The following is a 23,616-nucleotide window of genomic DNA, read 5'->3' on the forward strand; positions in this document are numbered from 1 at the left end:
CCCCTCCTAGCTGAACTTCAGGCTTGTGGCTAAGACTATCTCGGTCCAGCGGACCTTGTATAGCCCCGTGGGTTTCTCCATGGTTTGTTTTTAACCACACGGCTCCGAGACGCGAATATTTAAGCCGTGTAGAAGAAAACTCTTAGATGAATAAATGCAATAAATAAATGAAATATTTCTTCCCCCCCCCAATTTTCTTTCTCTCTCTGAGATGCGTTGGGTTGCCTCTAGCGTTTGACCATTCTGAGAGCAAACCCCTCGCAGTTGATGGAGCTAAGTCAGCCGCGTTGCAATGGGTCTACTTTGAGTAGGACTAAGCTTGGATACAATCCATATGTTTACAAGTGACTGGACTGGCGATTGCATATAGGACAGTGCCTAAAAATGTATTTTCGTGATGTGATTTGCCACCAGCAACTTATAGGCACACGCATATCCGCATGCAGACGTATTCGTGGATATTTAGGATTAACTGCATACTTCCAGGTTCAGGGAAAACTTGTCTGGAGTGCCGTTTGGCGCTTTAAAAAATCGGGCAGATTTGTAGACAGAAACAGATACGCAGCACACCAAATATATACTGCATCTATAGATTAGATACCTTATATGTCACTGCGTAGGATGAACAGTGTATAGAAGCTCTCTAGTCGTGGAGAATTGAAGTGGTGGGGGGTGATCTTCGTGTCTCCTCGAAAGTAAGCCCCATGGCATTGCATGGCAATTTTTCCAACGTAAAGCTGCACTCCTGGCGCGCCGGCAGCATGGAAGGTAATGACATCGGGGTGTCGTATCCCTACTCAAGAGTAGACCCATTGAAATTAACGGACTCGCGATAGCCATTTCCAATAATTTCAGTAGGTGGGTCTACTCTGAGTAGGACTAGCGCTGCCGACAACCCGTACAGTTTGTTTTTCCCCCCAATCCACGTAGAAGTAGATGCTTCTGTCCCGGAGTATTTTAAACTGATGGAAGCGATGCAGCCACCCAGAAGCATTTTTCAGATGGCAGTCCTAGGCGCACTTATCTGACAGCTGAGTACCACTTGGGAAGGGGCGGAGGGGAACGACCTTACTTCCGAGTAAACGAGTAGATGAGATCGGGGTTTCGGTGTGGGGAGCTGGAAAGCAAGGGCAATGAATCTTTCATAGGTGTGCCGAGTAGGAAGATTCTGGATCGAGAATAAAGGAATCTTTAACCGAGAGAGAAATTATTTAAGTGTTTTGGGGAGACAGTTAAAAATCCAGGTGAAAATTGTGTGTGTATGTGTGTGTGTACATATGTGTGTGCAAATCAAAATACAAAATAATAACATTTTTAAATTAGTAGTAGACATTATTATTATTAATGGTAATTTGCCCCCTGCAAAACATGTGAAGAAATGACCACAATTGTGGTTTCTCTCACACTTCTATTTGCATTTTCCCGAAAGCGCCTATTTGCATTCTGGACCTGCCAGGGTTTTTATTCAGGAATAAAGCCCTTCTTCATCTTAGCCATCCTTTAGGGTAGAGACATGAATCAAAACAAAGACTCATTAAGCCTGCACAAACTTATCTGGGAGTATTCAGTGGGGGGTTACTTTTGAGTAGGACGTAAGCTGACCATCAAGTCAACAAAAGTCCCCTGGGTTGGTCCCCATTGGTAGAAGATTGCACTGCACCTGAGCAAGCAATACATGGAGAGATCCAGCGATGGATCCCTTGGGGCCATTGATACCTGAGATCGATGCTTTCAGGAACAACACCCCCCCCTCATCTCATTTGTTGTGACTGTAATTTTTAATACTGAATTTTAAATTGTTGCAACCGATACCTGGGACCTGGTGGCGAAGGACGAGTAATAAATTGAGATAATATCAATTAATTCATTAATACAGGGTGACCAGATCAAGAAGAGCAGTCAGATCTGTGCAGGACTTTTGGAGGACAGATTCAATACTGAGGCGAATAAGCTTGCCTTGCTTCTGAGTGCGAGACACACACACACACCCCTACCTCCTGGGAGCTTACTTGTCCGTACACCTGCACGGATCAAGCCGTTCAAGGCTGCGTTTTCCATAGGACCACCCTCAACCCATAATAGTGGCACCAGAACAAAATAGGGTGGGGAGCACAATAGGGTCAACTATATTTCTAGTTGGGTGAATTGTTTTTCTCCCATCTCTGGGTGTGGGGAAAATATATGTTAATGACAGGGGACAGAGCCCAGCAATGGGGAGGGGCAAGTGGGGACGAGCTCATTGTTTGTGGGGGGGGGGCTTGTCCCCCTTGCACTTCTCTAACCCCACTCAGGGCAAGCAAAGAACTGGGGGTTCGAACGACCTTACAGTAATAGATGTAGCCGCCTTGTATTAAATGCATCTAGCTCAGAATAATGCACCAGGCTTCCCTATGGATGTCTCTGGCAGAGAGAGAATCTTACCCCATCACCTGTTTCCTGATCCTTTGAAGCAGGAGATGTTGGGGGCTGAATTGTGGGACATTTCTGCGTGCAAAGACCTAGGCCATCCTTTGGGTTAATCCCAAGCGAGGTTTGGTTTTGGATAGGTTATTTTCCACCCATGTCATCCCACTTGGCCAAGGAGATCTACTGCTTCTTTTTTGGCACGGAGGGAGCCATGTCGAAAGGCATCACACATCTCCCAAATTCAGCTTTAATGCTTATTACGGCATCGTTAATCAAAAGTGTCAGTCCTCTGGAGAGGAAACTCGGTGGCATGCCTCTCTCCCATCTCCCTGTACAAACTCCCTTGTCCTCTTTCCAGGTCAATTACAGCTGCAGCAAACCTTTTATTTATATTCATGCTAATACATTGTGGCCTACAAAGTCTGGCCGACCTAGCCATTTGTGTACCTGGGAGCAAGCCGCCCCCTTCGCTGAATTCACCAGGACTTACTCCTGAGTAAGACAGGGCAGTTAGGGCGGCAGCCTTGCTACTTTTAACCCTACCCAGGAGAAGGAGCCGATGTCATGAAAACTGGAAGAGAACATGCAGTCGATTCTCTTATTCTTGGCGCAGAAGGAGCCATAAGGCCAGAGATGGCAAGAGGACAATTGGAGAAAGCTTATAAGAATGTCCTCTGCCTGTTTCCTCTCCTTCTTCCCTCTCTCTGTGGAAGGCAAGGCTATCCGTGGTTAGTGGCCAGGATGGCTGCGTTCTGCCTTCCTTTTAGAATGCTTCTGAATATCAGTTGCTGAGAATCGCAGGATGAGAGTGTGCTGTTGCGCTCAGAAGCCCTGCTTGTGGCCTTTGCATTTGGGCACCTGGTTAAGCCACTAGGAGAACAGGACCCTCGACTAGATGTGTCCTTGGCAGGACTCTTGTTTACGTTCTCCAGTTCCCTTCTCTTGCAGCTTAGAGAGATGGGTAGGAAGAGTGGCAGGGAAGGGTTGGAATGCAGAGCACAAGAGCATCTGAAAGATCCCGGAAGCCGAGAATATTGGTCTTGCGGCTTTGCTTGGGGAAGGGCTGTGGGTCATGGGAAGAAAACCTGCTTCTCATGCAGGAGGTCCAAGATTCAGTCTACGAGGCAAGGCCAGGAGAGACCTCTCATCTGAAACCCTGGAGAGCCGCTGCCACTTGGGGTAAATAATACTGAGCTAGAGGGAGTAATGGCCTGACTTGATTGGTACAAGGCAGCTTTTTGTGTTCCCGTATTTAGTTCATTAATTTGTAGTTCCTATGTTTCTTTCAGTGCTCTTCTTTGTAATCCTGTATATGCGGCCATTTATTAATATTTCTGTAGCTTAGTCTGGTGGGTCAGCATTATTAGGTCCTAGTTGTATGACAGTTAAAAACAACATCTTCATATTTCTAATAATTTCTACCTGAGTTTGCTTTTTTCCTCCTCCCTCCCCAATCAGTTTTCCTTTTATGCTGTGACTTTATAGATTGTAAACCTCAGGATGCAGAGATTGCTCCCTCCCCCCCCCCTTTTGCCCCTTTTTGTTCATCTAGGAGCTCCTCTGGGAGCCTCTAGGACTCTCCGGGTTCAAAGAAGCTTGGGATTCTAGACCCTTGTCCAAGGGACCACTGGAACCACGTAGAAATTGATCCAAATAATAAATAAGAGAAGCAATGTAGAACTTTACAATCCTCTTGCTTCCACCCCTGTTTTTTCTGCAATGTCCACCCAACAACCCTGTGAGGTAGGCAGTGCTTAAACTTTGAGAATAAAGTACTGGGGTTGTAGCCTTGCCTGGAAGCTACACTCTGCACCCCAGAATCTCATTAACCCAAATTCAGATTTGCTGGGTATGCAGGCTCCTTGCTACTTGAACCTGACTTCCTCCCTCCAAGCTCCTCCTGTTATCCTTATTAGCAGCTGCTTCTAGCCAGAAAGAGATGCTCAGCACAGCCTCTGAAGATTATTTCCATTGCTTCTACAGCCAAGTCAGACTGTAGAAAACAGGTTCCAGGGCAACATATCCCCAGCTGTTGATCACTCTTATTTCCATAGAAATACTTTTGGAACAGTGGCTGAAATGCTTCAAACCAGCTAGAGAATCCCTTGGGTGGGAGGTGAAGGCAAACAGGATTGTATTGGTACTTTTGTTTTCCCAAGAAGGGTCAGTTTATGCTGGTTGGCCAATGCGGGAAGGAGATGGTGGTGGAGCCTGTTCCACACCATACATTCAAAATGCACATGGCTTCCCTTGAAGCAGGCTTCCTCAACCTCGTCCCTCCAGATGTTTTTGGCCTACAACTCCCATGATCCCTAGCTAGCAGGACCAGTGGTCAGGGATGATGGGAATTATAGTCTCAAAACATCTGGCAGGGCCGAGGTTGCGGAAGCCTGCCTTAAGGGATCCGGGGAGTTGTAGTTTGTTAAGGGGTGCTGGAAATTGTATCTCCGTGAGGGGAAACTACAGATCACATTATTCTTTTCTGGGTGGTACACTACGTGCTTTAAATATGTGTTGGGTTTGCTTTAAGTATATGGCGTAGATCTGTATTGCAGTGTATTATTATTATTATTATTATTATTATTATTATTATTATTATTATTATCACTATGTCTTACCTGCCCTTCTCCCAAAGCTCCCAGGGCAGTTTACAGCAATTAAAACACAGAAATAATATTTAAATACAATACTATGCAATATTTAAAGACAACTTACAATCACAAAAAATAAAATGGGTCCTTAAAACGTACATCTCAGGGGCCCAAAGGCAAGGTAAAGGGATGGAATCTCTCCTTGCGCCTCGGTGGGGAGTTCCACAACTTAGGTGCTGGGCTGCCACTGCCACCCCAAGCTTCTGAGGACAATGGAACAAGCAACAGGGCATCCTCCACCGATCTCAGCGCTTGAGAGGGAAATGTTCCACTTCAGCGTACTTCATTCCACACTACCCCAAATAAATAAATAAAGCGAATAGAAACAAAATGTTAGAGTATAATACAGTGGTACCTCGGGTTAAGAACCAAATTCGTTCTGGAGATCCGTTCTTAACCTGAAACTGTTCTTAACCTGAGGTACCACTTTAGCTAATGGTGCCTCCCGCTGACGCCACGATTTCTGTTCTCATTCTGAAGCAAAGTTCTTAACCCGAGGTACTATTTCTGGGTTAGCGGAGTCTTTAACCTGAAGCATCTGTAACCTGAAGCGTGTGTAACCCGAGGTTCTACTGTACCCAGCTTCAGCATCCTCCATTCCATTCAACCTCCTGCCCAGTTTTCCAATCCCACCCACCCCAAAAAACCACACCACTAAACCCATAGTCTCTTGGCTGGATTTTTAAAAAGAGTTCCTTCCATGGGTTTTTGTTCTTAACGCAAACCTCAGGGTTGCACTTCAAGGTTGCTGATGCCTCCCATTCTCGTGCATGGATGGCGCCCTTTTGGCAATATAGAGGAATGGTCTGTGCCGGCTGCGCATCAGGAAAAGAGGGAATGTTCCTTATTAAATATGTCTGTCCATGTCACACTTTGGGGTGGGACATAAAACAAAAAAGGACCAGGCTTCAGCCCGTAGGAACCTGCAGTCCAGATTTCAACCTTGCAGGGAAACGAGAAGGAAGGGAAAGGCTAGAGGAAGAAATCTGGGTTTGCCAGATTTTTAAAATATTTTTTTGAAATCTGCCTTTGCTCTTGTGCTTTCCAGAAGCAACCTGCCCAGCAGATATTAACAGGTGTTGCTCGTTATCTTTAGGCCAGGAACAAAATTCATCAGCTGGTTTTCCTGCAGATCATGTTGTGCTGCTTGGCCCAGGAGCAAAGCAGGCGAGGGTTTTCTGTTTTTGTTTTCCCCCTGGTTCGCTGGGAAGCCTAATAACAAGGGATGGTGGCATTTGGGCTCTGAGCCAGGGACACTTTGCTACGGGGGCTGAATGGGAAGCTTTTCAGCACTTCTGAGCGGAGATGCAAATAAGAGGACAGGCACACAGACTCCGCCTAGGCCCCCTCTGTAAAATATCTGTGCTTTTTCAAAATTTGGGAAGCACAAAGTGTCCTTATTTTAACCTAGGATGAGAAGGTGCAGAACGGGATGAGGAATTTTCAGTATTCAGTAAAAGCTCGGCAGCCTATTTTGGCATCAATAGATAAGCATCCCCCTGAACTGAGCTTTATCGTTTTTAATTGCTTTTAATTGCTATGCTTTCGAATGGTTTGTCTTACTGCAGTATTTTAACTGAGGGTGCTTAAATGCCCCATTTGAACTGCCATTGCATATTTTAATGGTGTGTTGGTTTTACAGTTGTAAAGTGCTTGGAAGCCCTGTTGTCCTATAAGCGGTATATACATTAATTATATATAAATTAATTGTCATTAGTGGTAGAAGTATTTGCAGCTTCCCTCCCATGATACACACTTTGTGCACAACATGGTTCTGTTTATTTCAAACATTTATTTCAAAAATTTACATTGAAACCCTAAAGCACTTGATTGAAACAGAGCCACACTGAAAGAGTTACAACATTCTGACATGAGAACAGCAGCAGTTAAAACAAAGCTATTTGGAACCTCGGGTTAAAAAGCAAGTTTAATAATAATAATAATAATAATAATAATAATAATAGTAATAATAATTTTAAAAAAATGTGCCCGGGGTCTGTTGAAAAGCTAATAAAGCACGAACCTTAAAAACGACCTTCTACTAAGTCAAATCATTGGGCCATTTAGCTCAGTGTTGTCAACACTGACTGGCAGCAGCTCTCCATGGTTTCAGGCAGGGTCTCTCTCCTACCCTGATCTGGAGATGCCAGAGATTGAACCTGGGACCTTCTGCATGCTTATTATTATTATTATTATTATTATTATTATTATTTATTTATTTATTTATTTATTTATTTATTTGTACCCCGCCCATCTGGCTGGGTTTCCCCAGCCATTCTGGGCGGCTTCCAACAAAGATTAAAAATACATTAAAATGTCCCACATTAAAAACTTCCCTGAACAGAGCTGCCTTCAGATGTCTTCTAAAAGTCTGGTAGTTGTTTATTTCTTTGACATCTGATGGGAGGGCATTCCACAGGGTGGGCGCCACTACCAAGAAGGCCCTCTGCCTGGTTCCCTGTAGCTTTGCTTCTCACAGTGAGGGAACCACCAGAAGGCCCTCAGTGCTGGACTTCAGTGTCCCGGCAGAACGATGAGGATGGAGACACTCCTTCAGGTATACCGGGCCAAGGCCATTTAGGGCTTTAAAGGTCAGCACCAACACTTTGAATTGTGCTCGGAAACATACTGGGAGCCAATGTAGGTCTTTCAAGACCGGTGTTATGTGGTCTTGGCGGCCACTCCCAGTCATAGCTGTCAACGTTTCCCTTTTTTAAAGGGAAATTCCCTTATTCCGAATAGGATTCCTCGCAAGAAAAGGGGAAAGTTGACAGCTATGCTCCCAGTCACCAGTCTAGCTGCTGCAAAGCCTTGATAAACTAGGATTAGAGCCTAGGCCACACCAGTCCTGGACCCAAAGGAGCAATTTGCTTTGTCATTCATCTTGTTATTCATCCAGGTTACCACAGAGCCTTAGAAGGCGGCCTGTCCTATTTCACCACAAGCCAGCCCATCTGAACCTCTTTTCTTCAGTTATTTTTCATAATTTCAGTTGCCTTTTCTTTCTAATGCAGTGCTTCAGGACGGACCGCAGCTTAGCTGGGAAAACATATCCCTGCAGAGAGAGGCAATGATGGGATCAAGAAAAAAGCATCTCCTGTTGAATTTCTGTCTGCTGAGTAGCTATTAAGTACATAGGAGTTAGGGAGCGGAAGCAGCTGGTTATATTAGCCACCACAATGTCCTCTTTCTCCACCGGAGACCCTTGTTCCATTCCCACCAAAACAGTCTTGAAATAACTCTCAAAAAAACTCCAAAATACCTCCATCCTTTTTAAGGACCGTACAGTTGTTTGGAAATATAGCTTAGATGTGTGGCCTGCAACATAGTGCTGCAGTATAGAGTATTCCTGTTCAGGGTTCTAGCCAATGGCCCATCTGGTCCAGCATCCTATTCTCTCAGTGGCTCTCCCCACTTGAAGCCCCCAGGAACTGGCGTTCAGAGGCATTTCCTGTCTTCAAAAGTGGGGGGGGGAATGCCGCCATTGTGGCTAGACCCCATTGCAGACCCTCCAAGTGTCCCTATTTTCCAGCGACGTCCCTGATTTAGAAAAGCCATCCCATTCAGCCCGGACACTGAGGTCCAGTGCCGAGGACCTTCTGGCGGTTCCCTCACTGCAAGAAGTGAAGTTACAGGGAACCAGGCAGAGGGCCTTCTCGGTAGTGGCGCCCACCCTGTGGAACGCCCTCCCATCAGACGTCAAAGAAATAAACAACTATATGACATTTAGAACACATCTGAAGGCAGCTGAAGTTTCAATGTATTTTTAATCTTTTGTTGGAAGCCGCCCAGAGTGGGCAGGGCATAAATATATTATTTATTATTATTATTATTATTATTATTATTATTATTATTATTATTATCATCATTACTATATCCTGGAATGTCCCCCTTTTTCATAGGATAGGGTTGCCATATTTCAAAAAGTAAAAATGAGGACACCCTGAAAGTTGTTGAGCCATGTGATTTTTTTGATTCACTTGCCTAACATTCAGGACAAAACGCTGCCTTTCAGAAATTTCCCCGGGACGTCAATTGAAATCCTGGTAATGTCCGGGGAAATCCAGATGTATACCAGCCCAACCTTAGGATGTTTCTATTTTCATTGGAGAAATGTTGGAGTTATCCGCCCCATGACCCATCTGAAGGCAACCCTGTATACGAAAGTTTTAAAAACCTTGAATGTTTTATTATGTTTTTATATATGTTGAAAGCTGCCAAAGTTGCTGGGGCAACCCAGTCAGATGTGTGGGGTATAAATTGTAAAATCCTCATTGTGGAATGGGACGTCCCCATGTTCATCGGAGAAATGTTGGAGGGTGTGCCATTGATGAATTCCCCCTGTCCTCTTTTGAAACCATCCAAGATGGCGGCTATCACTATCTCTTGTGGGAACAAATTATTTCGTTTTTACTTTCTGCTCTATTGTTATTCTTTTTTTAAAAAAGCAAAACCAAGCTGACTCGGGAAATGCCCTGAGTTTGAGTGAGAGGGTGGAACTGGGAGCGGGGGTCTTTCATTTTGACGGACAGGGGTGGGTTTTCATCACAGTGGGTTTTCTTCCCTGGGCATTGCAGACCCCATGATTTAAAGGGAGCGGGTAAAAGCTGTGCTTGTTTTTCCTGTGAATTTATGCTCCTTTACCCAATGCAAATCAATGAAAGGGAATCTTTCTTTTGCAAAGAGAAGATGCTTTGTCTCCAGAGGTCTGCCAGGCAAGCGGGGGGGGGGGCAGCAAATAAATAAAAATACTTAACTGAAAATAGAAATTGTGGAAAATCTTGACATTTTTTTCTGAGCACTTGGGTTCAAAAGAAAGTAATTTAAAACAAATGTTGTTGAGATATTTCATTCTGAATCTGCTAGACAGAGACACAGGATGACGACAGGTGGGTGTTCTGCCCCCCCCCCACTAAATCCTGGATTTGCCTATCCAGAAGACCCCCCCCCCCTCTACCAATGGTCCTTGCACTAGAACAGTGGTGGCCAAACTTGGCCCTCCAGCTGTTTTTGCACTACAACTCCCATCATCCCTAGCTAACAGGACCAGTGGTCAGGGATGATGGGAATTGTAGTCCCAAAACAGCAGGCGGGCCAAGTTTGGCCACCACTGCACTAGAAGGTCCTTTCTGGGAGGGCGGCATGGTCAGCCCTCAATATCTGTTTTCTGCTGCCTGCCATTCTGCCTCTTGGTAGAGCCGGCCCCAATTATTCCCCTCTTCCAGCTTCCCTATTCTGGTTTCAGCCTTGTTCTGGTTTCGTTTCTGATCCATTTCATTACCTCTGGCCTGTTTCCCCCCCCTTCTCTCTCTCCCTCCCTTGCTTTGATCCAGGTGTTTTGGGACCAAGTGTGCTGGCTGCTCCCAGGGCATCTCTCCCAGCGACCTGGTCAGGAGGGCCAGGAGCAAAGTCTTTCACCTGAGCTGTTTCACCTGCATGATGTGTAACAAACAGCTCTCCACCGGCGAGGAGCTTTATATCATCGACGAGAACAAGTTTGTCTGCAAAGAAGATTACCTGAGCAACAGCAGCACTGCCAAAGAGAACAGCTTGCACTCAGGTGAGGAGCAGCGCTGAACTTCGGCTGGGGTGGGGCAGTCCAAATGCAACTGTTCGGACCATTGAAATGCCTGGTTGTCAGGGCTGTATACAACCAGTTCCATCACGTGACTTCCCCCAAAGAATCCTGGGAATTGGGGTTTGCTAAGGATGCTCGGAATTGCAGCTTTGCAGAGGGTTAAACTAGTTCCTGGGATTTGCAGGGGGGGAGCACCATGTGATGTCTGCAAATCTCACAGGAAGACCTTAGGCTACATACCTAGCCATTAAAGGTAAAGGTAAAGGGACCCCGGACCGTTAGGTCCACTTGTGACCGACTCTGGGGTTGCGGCGCTCATTTTGCTTTATTGGCCGAGGGAGCCGGCGTACAGCTTCCGGGTCATGTGGCCAGCATGACTAAGCCGCTTCTGGCGAACCAGAGCAGCGCATGGAAACGCCGTTTACCTTCCTGCCGGAGCGGTACCTATTTATCTACTTGCACTTTGACGTGCTTTCGAACTGCTAGGTTGGCAGGAGCAGGGACCGAGCAACGGGAATTCACCCCGTCGCGGGGATTCAAGCGTATGGTAGCCCATGTCGGTAGTGTAGATTTTGACAAATTTCATTAAAAATAGCTTAGTAGGCAAACTAAGGCCCAGGGGCCAGATCCAGCCCAATCGCCTTCTTAAACCGGCCTGTGGATGGTCTGGGAATTAGCGTGTTTTTACATGAGTAGAATGTGTCCTTTTACAGTGGTACCTCAGGTTACATATGCTTCAGGTTACATACGCTTCAGGTTACAGACTCCGCTGACCCAGAAATAGTGCTTCAGGTTATGAACAGAAATCAATAGTGCTTCAGGTACCACTGTATTTAAAATGCATCTCTGGGTTATTTGTGGGGCATAGAAATTCACTCATTTTTTCCCCAAAATATAGTCCGGCCCCCCACAAGGTCTGAGGGACAGTGGACCGGCCCCCTGCTGAAAAAGTTTGCTGACCCCTGCCTTAGAAACTCCGTGTTGGCTTTTTAAAAAAGATTTCGCAAGGAAAGCTCAGCAACTTTGGTCAAAACAACTCTTTTGTGTCCGGATTTTGACTTTTTGAAATACAGCAACCTTACTCATGGCCCCTTCCAACTCTACAATTCTGTGATTCTATGAGGACGGCCCATTAAATTCAATGGGATATAATCTCAGGCAGGGGTGCCAATTTAATAAAATATGGGGGGGAGAGCAGGTAAGCCCTGACACATACTCACCATTTGAATAGTAATGCTCATCAGCTTGGGGGGTGGGCTCCTCAAATATTTTTTTTGGGGGGGCGAATGGACCTCGGCTCCTAGGCCTAGGAGATTGGGCACCTATGCACCCAGGTAAACTGGATTATGCTTGCAACATTAGAATCTGTACCTTAGCTTTCGTGAACTCTAGAATACTTTAAAACAGAATTGGATCACTCCACCAAGGGGGAGAGGTCTATCAACACCTATCAGCCATGATAACTGGGGAAGGGAAGTAGCTCTGTGCTTAGAGCATCCGCTTTGCATGCAGAAGGTACCCGGTTCAATTCCCGGCATCTCCAGAACTGGGAGTGTCTTCCAGGTGAAAGTCTGGAGAGCCACTGCTGGTCCTGAGCAAGATGGACCAGTGGTCTGACTCTGGATCAGGAAAATTTCCTATGATGTTAACAAAACAGAGCTTCTGGATTCGGAGATAGCGTAACTCAGGGTAGCCCTGGCCAGCATGCCTAATGGTCAAGGGTGATGGGAGCTGGCATGCAGCAACACCTGGAGATCACCACATTCACCACCTCTTCCTCAGAATATCTGCCACTAATATTCATAATGGTGGGCTGTTAATAATAATAATAATAATAATTTCTTATTTATATCCCACCCATCTGGCTGGGCTTCCCCAGCCACTCTGGGCAGCTTCCAACAAAATATTAAAATACCATAATACATCAAGCATTAAAAGCTTCCCGAAACAGAGCTGCCTTCAGATGTCTTCTAAAAGTCTGGTAGCTGTTGTTCTCTTTGACATCTGGTGGGAGGGCATTCCACAGGGCGGGCGCCACCACCGAGAAGGCCCTCTGCCTGGTTCCCTGTAACTTGGCCTTCATGCCAGGCTATGGGGTTTTTTTTTATGGAGGCATGGGTTTGGAAGAAGGGTGTTGGCTTACAACCAGCAGGGCTCATTTGATGTATTTTAATTAATTGATAGGAGCAATTAATTTGCTTCCCCCCCTTTTTTTTCCTTTCTGATGCATTCAAAATTTTCACAGCTACGAAAAATCAGAAGGTGACTGTTCTGTCATTTGGGGAGGGAGCTGAGAGTAGATTATAAACTTGATTGGAGATGGAAATCAAAATATCCACCCCCAGGGGGGAATTACGGAATCACGGGCCAATATTTGGAGTATTATTAAAATAGCGTTGGATTATACCCAACCCAAGTCTTATTCAGAGAAGACCCATTTCAGATATTTTTGAATCACTATGAGTTTGTATTGAATTGTATGGATGGTCTGATGAATTGGTTTCATTCTCTCTCTCTTTGCCTTGTTATACTATTTTGGTTTTGACGTGCTTAGAGCCATTGCAATGTTTTGCTGATGGTTAATGCTATTGATACTACCACGAGCTGTTTTGAGCTCAGCTCTGTCGCTGGAAAAGCGGAATACAAATCTGAAATCAAATTTAAGTCAACGGACCCAAGTTAGCCATGTCCTTTTTTATTTTCTTTTTTTTTAAATAATATTTATTAAAATTTTTCAAAAATACAAAAAATATCACTTTACGGGACTCCCCCCTTCCCCCACCCCTACCATATTCCCCTTTCATATTGTTGGCCAAACAAGTTCCCCATTCAAATTGAAACTTAATTTGTTTTACAGTAAAAAAAAAGAAAAAAAAAACCCAGTGTTCTTTCCCCAAGACCCACCCCATGTCATTCCACAATTTCCATTTTTTAATAAAAGAAGCACCCCAGATAATAGAAACAGAAAAGGTAGAGAATAAAAAAAATATAATGAATAATAGACCAATTCAGCAAAAAATAACCAAGTTGGCAAGCCTTTGGAGTTTTAGTTCTCCCCCCCCTGTCCCCGGTTTAATTTCCCCCTGACCATCAACCCCTGGTGTCTGCCTGGAATTCTTAAGACCATAAATCACAACTTTTCCCCAACTCCTTGCTGGCTTTTTCTTTTTTAAAATTAAAAATAAATTTTTTTGAAAATCAAAATTATTATTATTATCATTATTTTTCAAAACTTTAACTTCAGTCTTTAATAAAACTGTAATAGAACTCCCTCCATTGTTCTTTCCAGGTTGTAGTCTGATTTCCCTTTGTTCCGCTGCTAAAACGTTGTAGTTCGAAAGTTTGGTAAGTCTGCAGGGATGGTTGTTATTCAGGGGCAAAACCTTACGTTCAGTCCCTTCCTTTCTTCAATAGAAAAATCTATTGTCTCCTTTAAAAAAACAAAAAAGAAAACACCCTGAAGACGAGATGTTATTTCCGTTTTGCAGCTTTCCCAGAAGATAACCAGTCCTGTAAAGTTCCATTGGTGTTTTTCCACTTTCCCAATCCTTGTAATGTCCCGAAACTCCTCAAGGGGGATTGTTGTATCTTTGTTTCCTCTAATCCAAAAGTCAATTTGTTATCCATATTCGCCATTTTGTATCCAAATTTTAACAAGTTGTAGCAAATTGTATCAAATTTAACCAGCCAAATTCTCATAATAAAATCCACTCCGCTTTTCGACTTTGACAGCTATTTTGACAGCTGTCAAGATCTCCGACTCCTTTCACCAGGCTCTCTCTTCAGTCACCCCGGTTCCCAGGGGGGGGGGTTGCGTTTCCCTTCTCCAGTTCCTCCTCCAGCACAGTTCTTGTAGTTCCCCATCGTGAAATTTTGGATTTTTATCAGCAATGCAAGCCTTTTTGGGTCTTGGTTTCCCCGTCCTTGTTTTGGAAAGTTTACAATAGGGAGGGGACTGACTTCCTTTTTGGATCCCCCCCGCTCGTATCCAATTCAAAAAAAAAAATTTTTTTTTCCTCCTTTTAAACCCGATTTCCAAATTTACTCACGGGTTGTTGTTGAAAAGTCCGAATTTTCAATGGAAGAAGTCAGCGCTCTCCGCCGAATGGCATGCGGCTTCGCTCAGCAGGGGAAGCAGAGAACTCAAGGCACCACGCTTCTCCCCGGCACCCGATCCGTAGCCTTTAAAAAGGCTCCTTCACGAGTCGGGAGGGCGCTAACGGTGCAAGCCGAGTCTCCATGTCCACGGCCTCCGTGGCCGTGGTTTCTAAGGGTCCCCGCATCGCCGGTGCGGTAGAACCCAGCCCCTGCCGAGCAGACTCCCTCCGGAGCTCGGAGGGAGTCCGCCATTCGGCGATGGCGCCAACCCGGAAGTCCTCCTTTTTTATTTTCAACGGGTCTTCTCTCAGCAGGACTAGGAAGGGAGACAACCAATGGTTTTATTTTTATAGTATATTATAATCACATTATTGATTGCCTGCCCTTCACACACACACCCAAGGTCCCAGGGCAGGTTATAGCAATGTTATAAACAATTTAAAACAACTTGCAGACAGAAAAAAAATAAGGCTTCTAAGTGGTGTACAAAATATAAAAACCAATTGCACAATGTTATTCAAATACTGGTGAAATGGACCCAATTCCTTTTCAGTCTCTGTGTTTGTGCGCTGCAGAAACTGGAGGGTCTGAGAAGATCAGATCAGAACAGGGTCTGCTAAGCACATTTTGCAATCCACACTTAGCTGCAAACTGCTAGGAGGAGCATCCCTAGGTGTCTATGGGTCTTTTCCTTTCTTACATCCCTTTTGGGAAGAGGACCAGTGAATTGGAACTACTGGAGATCCATTTTAAGAGCCCAGGAAGATCAGAGAGAAACACATCTTCAGAGAGAGTGAGTGATAGACAGGCACATACTTTGTAGGAAACAGCTTCTTCTTTTTTGAGGTGGTGGGTGAAGAAATTCACAGTCCCAAGGAAATGTTTGGCCTAGCATACTTGTTGGGGAGATGTGTGTGTGTGTCGGCTTCACACCCGTGTGTTACTGGCACACATGTGTAAAGTGTGGAGGTTTGTTGAAAGGAGAGGAAGAAGGAGAAAGTGACAACACCGGTTGCAATTTTCGCTCCACCACAAGGAATAGTTAACACAATGCTCCCCCTCCGCAAAACACACACACACACTTAAGGACAAAATATGGGGAGGGGGGAAGTGTTTTCTCTGTCTGAAACCTGGGGCTCAGTCCAGCTCACAAGTAGCTCACCACGAGGTCCCATTGATTCATTGCAAACAAATACTTAATGGTGCCACCTTTTGTGGGTCTACGTAGAAGTATCTAAGTCCCACTGAGTTCTATGGGGCTTTTGTTACTCTCAGGTAAAATCATTAGGCAGCCATCCTAGGCATGGACACTCAGAAATAAATCCTAGTGAATTCAGTGGGGCTTCCCCCCCCCCCCCATGTACTATTTTCCTTTTGATTGATTTTGATTTGTTTAACAGTGGGGTTAGGAATGCAGCCTTTATTTATTTTGTAAAATTTATACACAACATGATTGCAAAAAGACTCTGAAATCCTCAAAGCAGTTTGTAAAAAAAAAAAAAGTTAAAACAATAAGAAAAATTAACAACAATGCTATAAGACAAAGTTAAAATAACAATAGACAAAAAAACCCAGATTAAAACTCACATCAACATTAATTGCATTAATCTCTTCCACTGAAGTAAACATAATTTTACTTCAGCTTTCTACATATTAATACATATTTATTTGGAAGAGACCTCCCCCACCCCACGTGTGTTTCAATGGGATTTACTCCCAAATAATTGGGGGTTAGGCTGCTGCCTTAAAAGTGCTTTACGCTGGAACAAGCTTCCCTTACTTCAGTGCGGGGGACGGGGACTGAAGGGCATCCATGCAGGGTCAGGACAAAGGACTATCTAGCCCATGGGTAGGCAAACTAAGGCCCGGGGGCCGGATGCGGCCCAATCGCCTTCTCAATCCGGCCTGTGGACGGTCCAGGAATCAGCGTGTTTTTACATGAGTAGAATGTATCTCTGGGTTAATTGTGGGGCATAGGATTTTGTTCATTTCCCCCCAAAAAATATAGTCTGGCCCCCCCACAAGGTCTGAGGGACGGTGGACGGGCCCCCTGCTGAAAAAGTTTGCTGATCCCTGATCTAGCCAAAGGACAATCTATCCCAGCATCCTGTTCTCACAGCAGCCAACCAGCTTCTCCTATGAAAAGCCTGCAAGCGGAATATGAGCACAATAGCTCCCCCTGGCTCATAGTGATTCCCAGCAACCAGAATTCAGAGGCATAACGCTACCACACTGGTGGGAGAATGCAGCCATCACAGCCAATAGTTACTGATAGTCTCGTCCTCCATCAATTTGGCTAATCTGTGATCATCCAGATGTTTTTAAAAAACCATAGGTGGCTTTTCACCCTGTTAAGTCTCAAAGCGTCTTATAACAGTGTAAAATACACAAAATTTAAAATTAAGCCTCCAAGATTCAAAACCTCAAGAATTTAAAATATCTATTGACGGATATAGCTATCTATAATCATTAATACATAACGCAGCTCGGTCGATTAGGGCGTGGTGTCGATAATGCCAAAGTCGCAGGTTTGATTCTTGTAGGAGGGAGTTCCACAGGGCAGGACCCGCAACACAGTTCCCCATCATTCCCTGACCATTGGCCATGCTGGCTGGGGCTGGTGAAAGCTGAAGCTCCGTGGCATCTGAGGACAGTGGCTTCCCCACCTGTGCTTTCCCTTCCTTTAAACCCAAACCATACATCTCACTCCAAAAATCTACTCGGTACTTATTTTGTTGCTATTAAATAAGTTTGCGGGTTGTTTTTTTAAAGTGACTTTTTAATACAGGTTTGGGGAGAGCCTGTTGGGGTTCATTGCCCCAAATTCTAATATTTTGGAACATTTTTCCTAAGTAACAATGTTTAGGATTGCAGCCCAAGTCAATGTGCTTAGATGCAAATTGCTTCAGGTCTCAGTTCTAAACTCTTAAGTTCCAGGGATGTACAACTAGGAATATGTATTTTGGACAGATAATGCTGTTTCTCTCAAATCCTGTTTGGGGGGTTTCCTTCAGGCATTTGAGGAGGATAAGGTTATCTAGCCAAAATGGCTATGTTCTGTCTTCACTGTCAGTTGCTAGGAATCACAAGGCCCTGTTCAACCAAGCTTTTCCTCTCTAGGGTAATCCAATAAGTGTATGGGATGCCAAAATGTCTGGAAATCAAGGAGACTGACTTGACAAATAAATGTCTCTTTGATGAGGAAATAAGCTGTAGAACCAATTCGCACATGCATGGTTTTCACTTTGTAATCTGCATGTGCGAATGAGCCAACCTGGGTCAAGTGTCAGATTTTTCTTTTTTGGCATTCCACATGGTCTGTGGACACATCCAGCTACTGAAATGCGGAGGAGGAAATGGCTTTGACTTACTTCCCTCCAGGATGATAGCACCAACCAGGATATGGGGCTGGATTTTCCTTAGAACCAGGGCAGCTCAACTTCCTCTCCCTGATCAGTACAATTACTATTTAATTTTTAAAAATAAAATAAAAACAATAGCATTGCTTAAAGAGGCATTTGTTTAATCTCATGTCCAGCTTGGCCCTCAGGAAGTCAGTGAGAAGTACATTAAGTGTATATACAACTGATGCTTTCTATAGTCGGCCAGCTGCAATGGACTGCCATTCAAGTTTCCAGTGGACCATGAATTGGCTGTAACTTTAAGAAGAGCAAATTTCAATAACTTGTGCGTGGCTTGTTTTTTCCTCCTCCCTCCTTGTTCCTTTTTCCTCATATGCCATCTTTTTAGATTGTGAGCCCATCTTAGTGCTGGTTTTCGTAAGCTGCTCTGAGGGCCTTCATGGCTGAAGAGTGGCTATAAATGCAACATTATTTGTTTGTTTGTTTGTTCTGTTGCCTCCCACCTCTGCGTCTCAAGGCAATACACGCAATGTAATAAAAACTGCTAAAAAGCCTTTGGAAACAGCACAGAAAGTATCTGGCAAATGAATGGGGAAATAATAAAATATGGCATAAAGCAATTCATCCTGCTGGGGGAGCTTGTCATAATTTGTATCACTATGCATACGTCTAAAGAAACAAACAAGTGGGACATTTTTTCATTTTCTCCCACATTATTAGAACCTGGGGTCCTGCAATTAATCTGCTTAGCCAGAGACTCAGGACGAGCAAAAGGAAGGCTTCCTTTGTGCAGTGCATCATTTACCTGTGGAACTCACTGACACAAGATGCACTGGTGACTGCCTCTGCCTTAAATAGCTTTAAAGGGGGGAGCCAAATTCACAGTGTGGGGAAGTGTTTTAAGGTGTGGAGGTGGGGAGGTCATGGCATCCAGGACATATTGAGCAACACCTGCATTTATGGTGCTTTCTTAAAGGTAAAGATACCCCTGACTGTTAGGTCCAGTCGCAGACAACTCTGGGGTTGCGCAGCTCATCTCACTTTATTGGCCGAGGGAGCCGACATACAGCTTCCAGGTCATGTGGCCAGCATGACTAAGTCGCTTCTGGTGAACCAGAGCAGCGCACAGAAACGCCGTTTACCTTCCCGCTGGAGCAGTACCTATTTATCTACTTGCACTTTCACATGCTTTCGAACTGTTAGGTTGGCAGGAGCAGGGACCGAGCAACGGGAGCTCACCCTGTCGCGGGGATTTGAACCGCTGACCTTCTGATCGGCAAGCCCTAGGCTTTGTGGTTTAGACCACAGCGCCACCCGCATCCTTTGGTGCCTTCTTTCACGTTGCTTATTTAGCAAGCAAACCATCCTATATGATCAGCTCCCCTATTCAGTTATGATTGAGATGAGATGGTTGCAGTTGGATGCGCATCTGAGAAAAGGCGGACATCTAAGGACATGTGTCTTTGTGCGTGTGCTTCTCCCTACCACTGCAGCCACCACCGGCAGCGACCCCAGCCTCTCCCCGGACTCCCAAGACCCCTGCCAAGACGATGCCAAGGACTCGGAGAGCGCCAACGTGTCGGACAAGGAGGTGGGCAGCAACGAGAACGATGACCAAAACCTGGGGGCCAAGCGGAGAGGGCCCCGCACCACCATCAAGGCCAAGCAACTGGAGACCCTCAAAGCGGCTTTTGCTGCCACCCCTAAGCCCACCCGGCATATCCGTGAACAGCTGGCGCAGGAGACCGGCCTCAACATGAGAGTCATCCAGGTACAGGTGTTTGGTGGGTGGGACAAGGAACGACGGAGGAAAATCCTAGCGTGGGGCAGTGGGAAGGGGATGGGTGTCCCGGGATGGTGGAGGCCAGGGATGCAGAATTAGGCCTTCAAGGCCTCCCCAGCTGGCCCTCAGGACTCCATCTTCTCCTGGGCCATAATAGCCTGGTGAGATGTGAACTGGGATAACCTTTCTTCATTGCCTCAGAGGTGTGTGTGTGTGTGTGTGTGTGTGTGTGTGTGTGTGTGTGTGAAAACTTTTGACACTGGTTGGAATATTGCTTGGTTTTGCTCCACCTGCCTTTGGCCTCACCCATCATTGACTTTTGGCTCCCAGGAAGCTGGGAATCAGGAAATGTGTCCCACAGGGTCACAGAAACAAAGAATTGTAGAACTGGAAGAGAGCACAATGCAGGAATCCTTTGTTCAAACACACCTTATTCTTATTCTTCTTTGGTGATCACTCGTATCCAAGTAAGATTGTCTTCCATGAATATTTAACAGTGAGTCCGTAGGTGACCGTGGAGGCCAGTTCTGGATCCACACGTCCTTCCACGGTGGGGACATTGGTTTCCAGGCGGGAGTTGATCACGGTGAGGGTTTGCCAAGCCTGCCTTCCTCTTAGCTTGTTTCTTCTTTTCGCCCTGAGTTCCTGCTTCTTCAGAGCCCATGACACCTTTCTCCAACTGGAGCGCTCACAGGCCAGTGTTTCCCAATTGTCGATGTTTATACTATATTTTTTTAGATTTGCCTTGAGAGAATCGTTAAACCTCCTTTGTTGACCACCAGCCTTCCGCTTTCCATTTTTAAGTCTGGAAGAGAGTAGTTGCTTTGGAAGACGATAATCAGGCATCCGAACAACATGAACAGGACCAGTGGTCAGGGATGGTGGGAATTGTAGTCCCAAAACAGCTGGAGGGCAAAGTTTGGCCATGCCTGGTTTAGGGCTTTAAAGGTCTTTATTATCACTCCACTTCCGTTTTCTGGAGCAAAAGATGAGCACCAGTGCCATTGTGGTGTGAAATAATTGGGTTCATTTCACTCTCTGGATGGGATTCGTGTAGTAGACAATACTGAGCTGAGTGGATCCACTGCCTTAGCTGGTATCAGGTGGGAATGAATAATCACTCATGGGAGCACCGACCTGTATTGGGTCCCAACTGAGAGTCAGGAAGCGGTAGAGCCTCTGGCTCTCATATCTTTAACTGTGAGTGCCTGATAAGCCACTGCTTTCTATAGTATAGAGTTAAGGAGTTGTCCACCCCTCCGTAACCTCATGTAATTGTAAATTCAGCTGATGACTTCAGAGGCTTCCTCTCAGCACCTGTCAACTGATTGATGCTGAGAGGAGCTCCTTTGCGCACTCTCGGTGCTAAGCAGCTGATTGATACCCATAGCACACCAGCCCCATTAGCAGCACTGGGCAGCGAAACCCAGTCATGCCTTTTCAGCCTTGCAGCTGATATCACATCTGAAATCTGATGTGGGGCAGGTGGGTGTGGCTGGTGGTGGGGAAAAACAACTTTGAGGTTGCTGTAGTAACTAGAGGAGAAGGGGGGTGGAAGGACCAGGGAGGTGTCAGAAGAATGAGAGAGATAGAGAAGCTTTCAAGACTACCTCACCTTTGGGAGCTTCCAAGAATATAAGGCGGTTGAAGTGAAGTAGATGTGGAGCTGAACAGCCCCTCGGGCAAGGCTTCTGAGCTTACTCTAGAGGACAAGCAAAATCGAAGGGAGCTAAACAGATAGCATGTCTACCTTGCAGCAGGTAAGGCAATAATGCATAAGCTAGTTTCACAGGTGTCATTCCCCATGCCCTTTCCTCAAAGGCCAAGCCGGCACTGAATGGACAAGATCAGGCTTCCTCAACCTTGGCCCTCCAGATGTTTTTGGCCTACAACTCCCATGATCCCTAGCTAGCAGGAACAGTGGTCAGGGATGATGATGATTTATTTATATCCCGCCCTCCCCGGCCAAAGCCAGGCTCAGAGCGGCTAGCAAGAAGTAAAAATGGGAATTGTAGTCTCAAAACATCTGGAGGGCCGAGGTTGAGGAAGCCTGGACAAGATGATGTCCTCCTGCTGGAACTGATAAACTGATTCAGTCTCAGAACAACTTCACTCCTTTCTAGTGAAGAGATGCCTATACAGTGGTACCTCTGGTTGCGAACGGGATCCGTTCCGGAGCCCCATTCGCAACATGAGCAGAACACAACCCACGTCTGCGCAGGTCACGATTTGCCACTTCTGCACATGCGCATGACATCATTTTGCGCATCTGCGCATGCGCGAGTAGCGAAACCTGGAAGTAATCCTTTCCAGTACTTCCGGGTCGCCACGGGACACAACCTGAAAATGCACAACCTGAAGCAAACATAACAAGAGGCATGACTGTAATGTCTTTTCTGAAAACACAGCTATGCTATTAACATCAGCTTGGCCAGTGTTCACAGGAAGATCTGTTTTGGGGGAAGGGTGACGATGCAGTGCTCTCTTGGGTATCCTAGGACTCTTGTTATCCCTGGAGGTAGTGCTGCTTTTAATTTGTTTCTTTGTTTCCTGAATTTATTGCATTTATATCCCACCATTTTCTCCAAGGAGCTCAAGGTGGTCTATATACCGTATTTTTCGTCCCATAGGACGCTCCGTCCCATAGGACGCACCTAGTTTTTTGGGGGGGAAATAAAGGAAAACAATTTTTCCTTTATTTCCCCCCAAAAAAGCAGGTCGGAGAAACCGAACCAGGTCGAGGAACAGCGGGATGGCGGCGCTGTGCCTCCCTGCTGTCCCCCGAGCTTGTGGGGCTGGCCGATGTCTGGCCGGCGCGAGGGGCGCTCTGATTCAGGGCGCTCCGCCCACCGGGCGGCAGGCTGCTATCCGCAGCGTGGGGAGCCCTGCGGGGAACTCCTGCAGGCCTCCCCACGCTGCGGATGTGTTCCCGAAGCGCTGGGCGCCCTGAAAGCAGAGCGCCCAACGCTCCGAGAAGCAGGCTGCTATCCGCAGCCTAGACATCCCTGCGGGACCTCCTACGGGGCTGCCTAGGCTGCGGATGTCTTCCTGAAGCCTGGAGAGTGAGAGGGGTCGGTGCGCACCGACCCCTCTCGCTCTCCAAGCTTCAGCGAAAGCCTGCATTCGCCCCATAGGACGCACCCAGATTTCCCCTTCATTTTTGGAGGGGGAAAAGTGCGTCCTATAGGGCGAAAAATACAGTAGTTCTCCCCCTCATTTAATCCCCACAACAACCCAGTGAGGTAGGCAAGGCTGAGAGGCAGTGACTGGCCCAAAGTCATCCAGTGAGCTTCATGGCTGAGTGGGGATTTGAATCCTGGTTTCCCAAGTCTGGTGCTCTAACCACTACACCACACTGCCTCTCACATTAAATGGAAGGCTGCACCTATTGAATTCATACCTCTCTCTCTGTGTATATTATTGTTACTTATTTTACACAGGAGCCCTGCCCGAAATGAAAAATTGGCAATCTTAGGTGTAATTGAACATGAAAGAATGCAAGTTAATAATAATTATAAATTTTTATTTATATCCCACCCTCCCCTGCTGAACCCGGGCTCAGTGCGGCTAACAACAATAAAATAATACAATATTATTATTATTATTATTATTATTATTATTATTATTACTTTATTAATATTATTTAGATTTCTTATCTATCATTTACTGTAAGATCCCAGGGCAGGTTACAACAATATAAACATGTGATAGTAAAATCAGTTAAAATATAAACTCTCT

The 23,616-nt window shown here is 45.6% G+C and overlaps 1 protein-coding gene across 1 annotated transcript in view; it reads left to right on the top strand.

Moving 5' to 3' along the window:
* LHX1 (LIM homeobox 1) overlaps positions 1-23,616 on the top strand; it is a 54,732-nt gene that overhangs the window by 7,381 nt on the left and 23,735 nt on the right. The window contains exons 2-3 of the mRNA XM_083587886.1: positions 10,391-10,617; positions 19,589-19,866. Of these exons, the coding sequence (XP_083444012.1) occupies positions 10,391-10,617; positions 19,589-19,866 (505 nt within the window). The remainder of the gene's footprint in view (positions 1-10,390; positions 10,618-19,588; positions 19,867-23,616) is intronic.

Source organism: Podarcis filfolensis, assembly GCF_964270895.1.
Source record: "Podarcis filfolensis genome assembly, chromosome: 15".
Lineage (NCBI taxonomy): Eukaryota > Metazoa > Chordata > Lepidosauria > Squamata > Lacertidae > Podarcis > Podarcis filfolensis.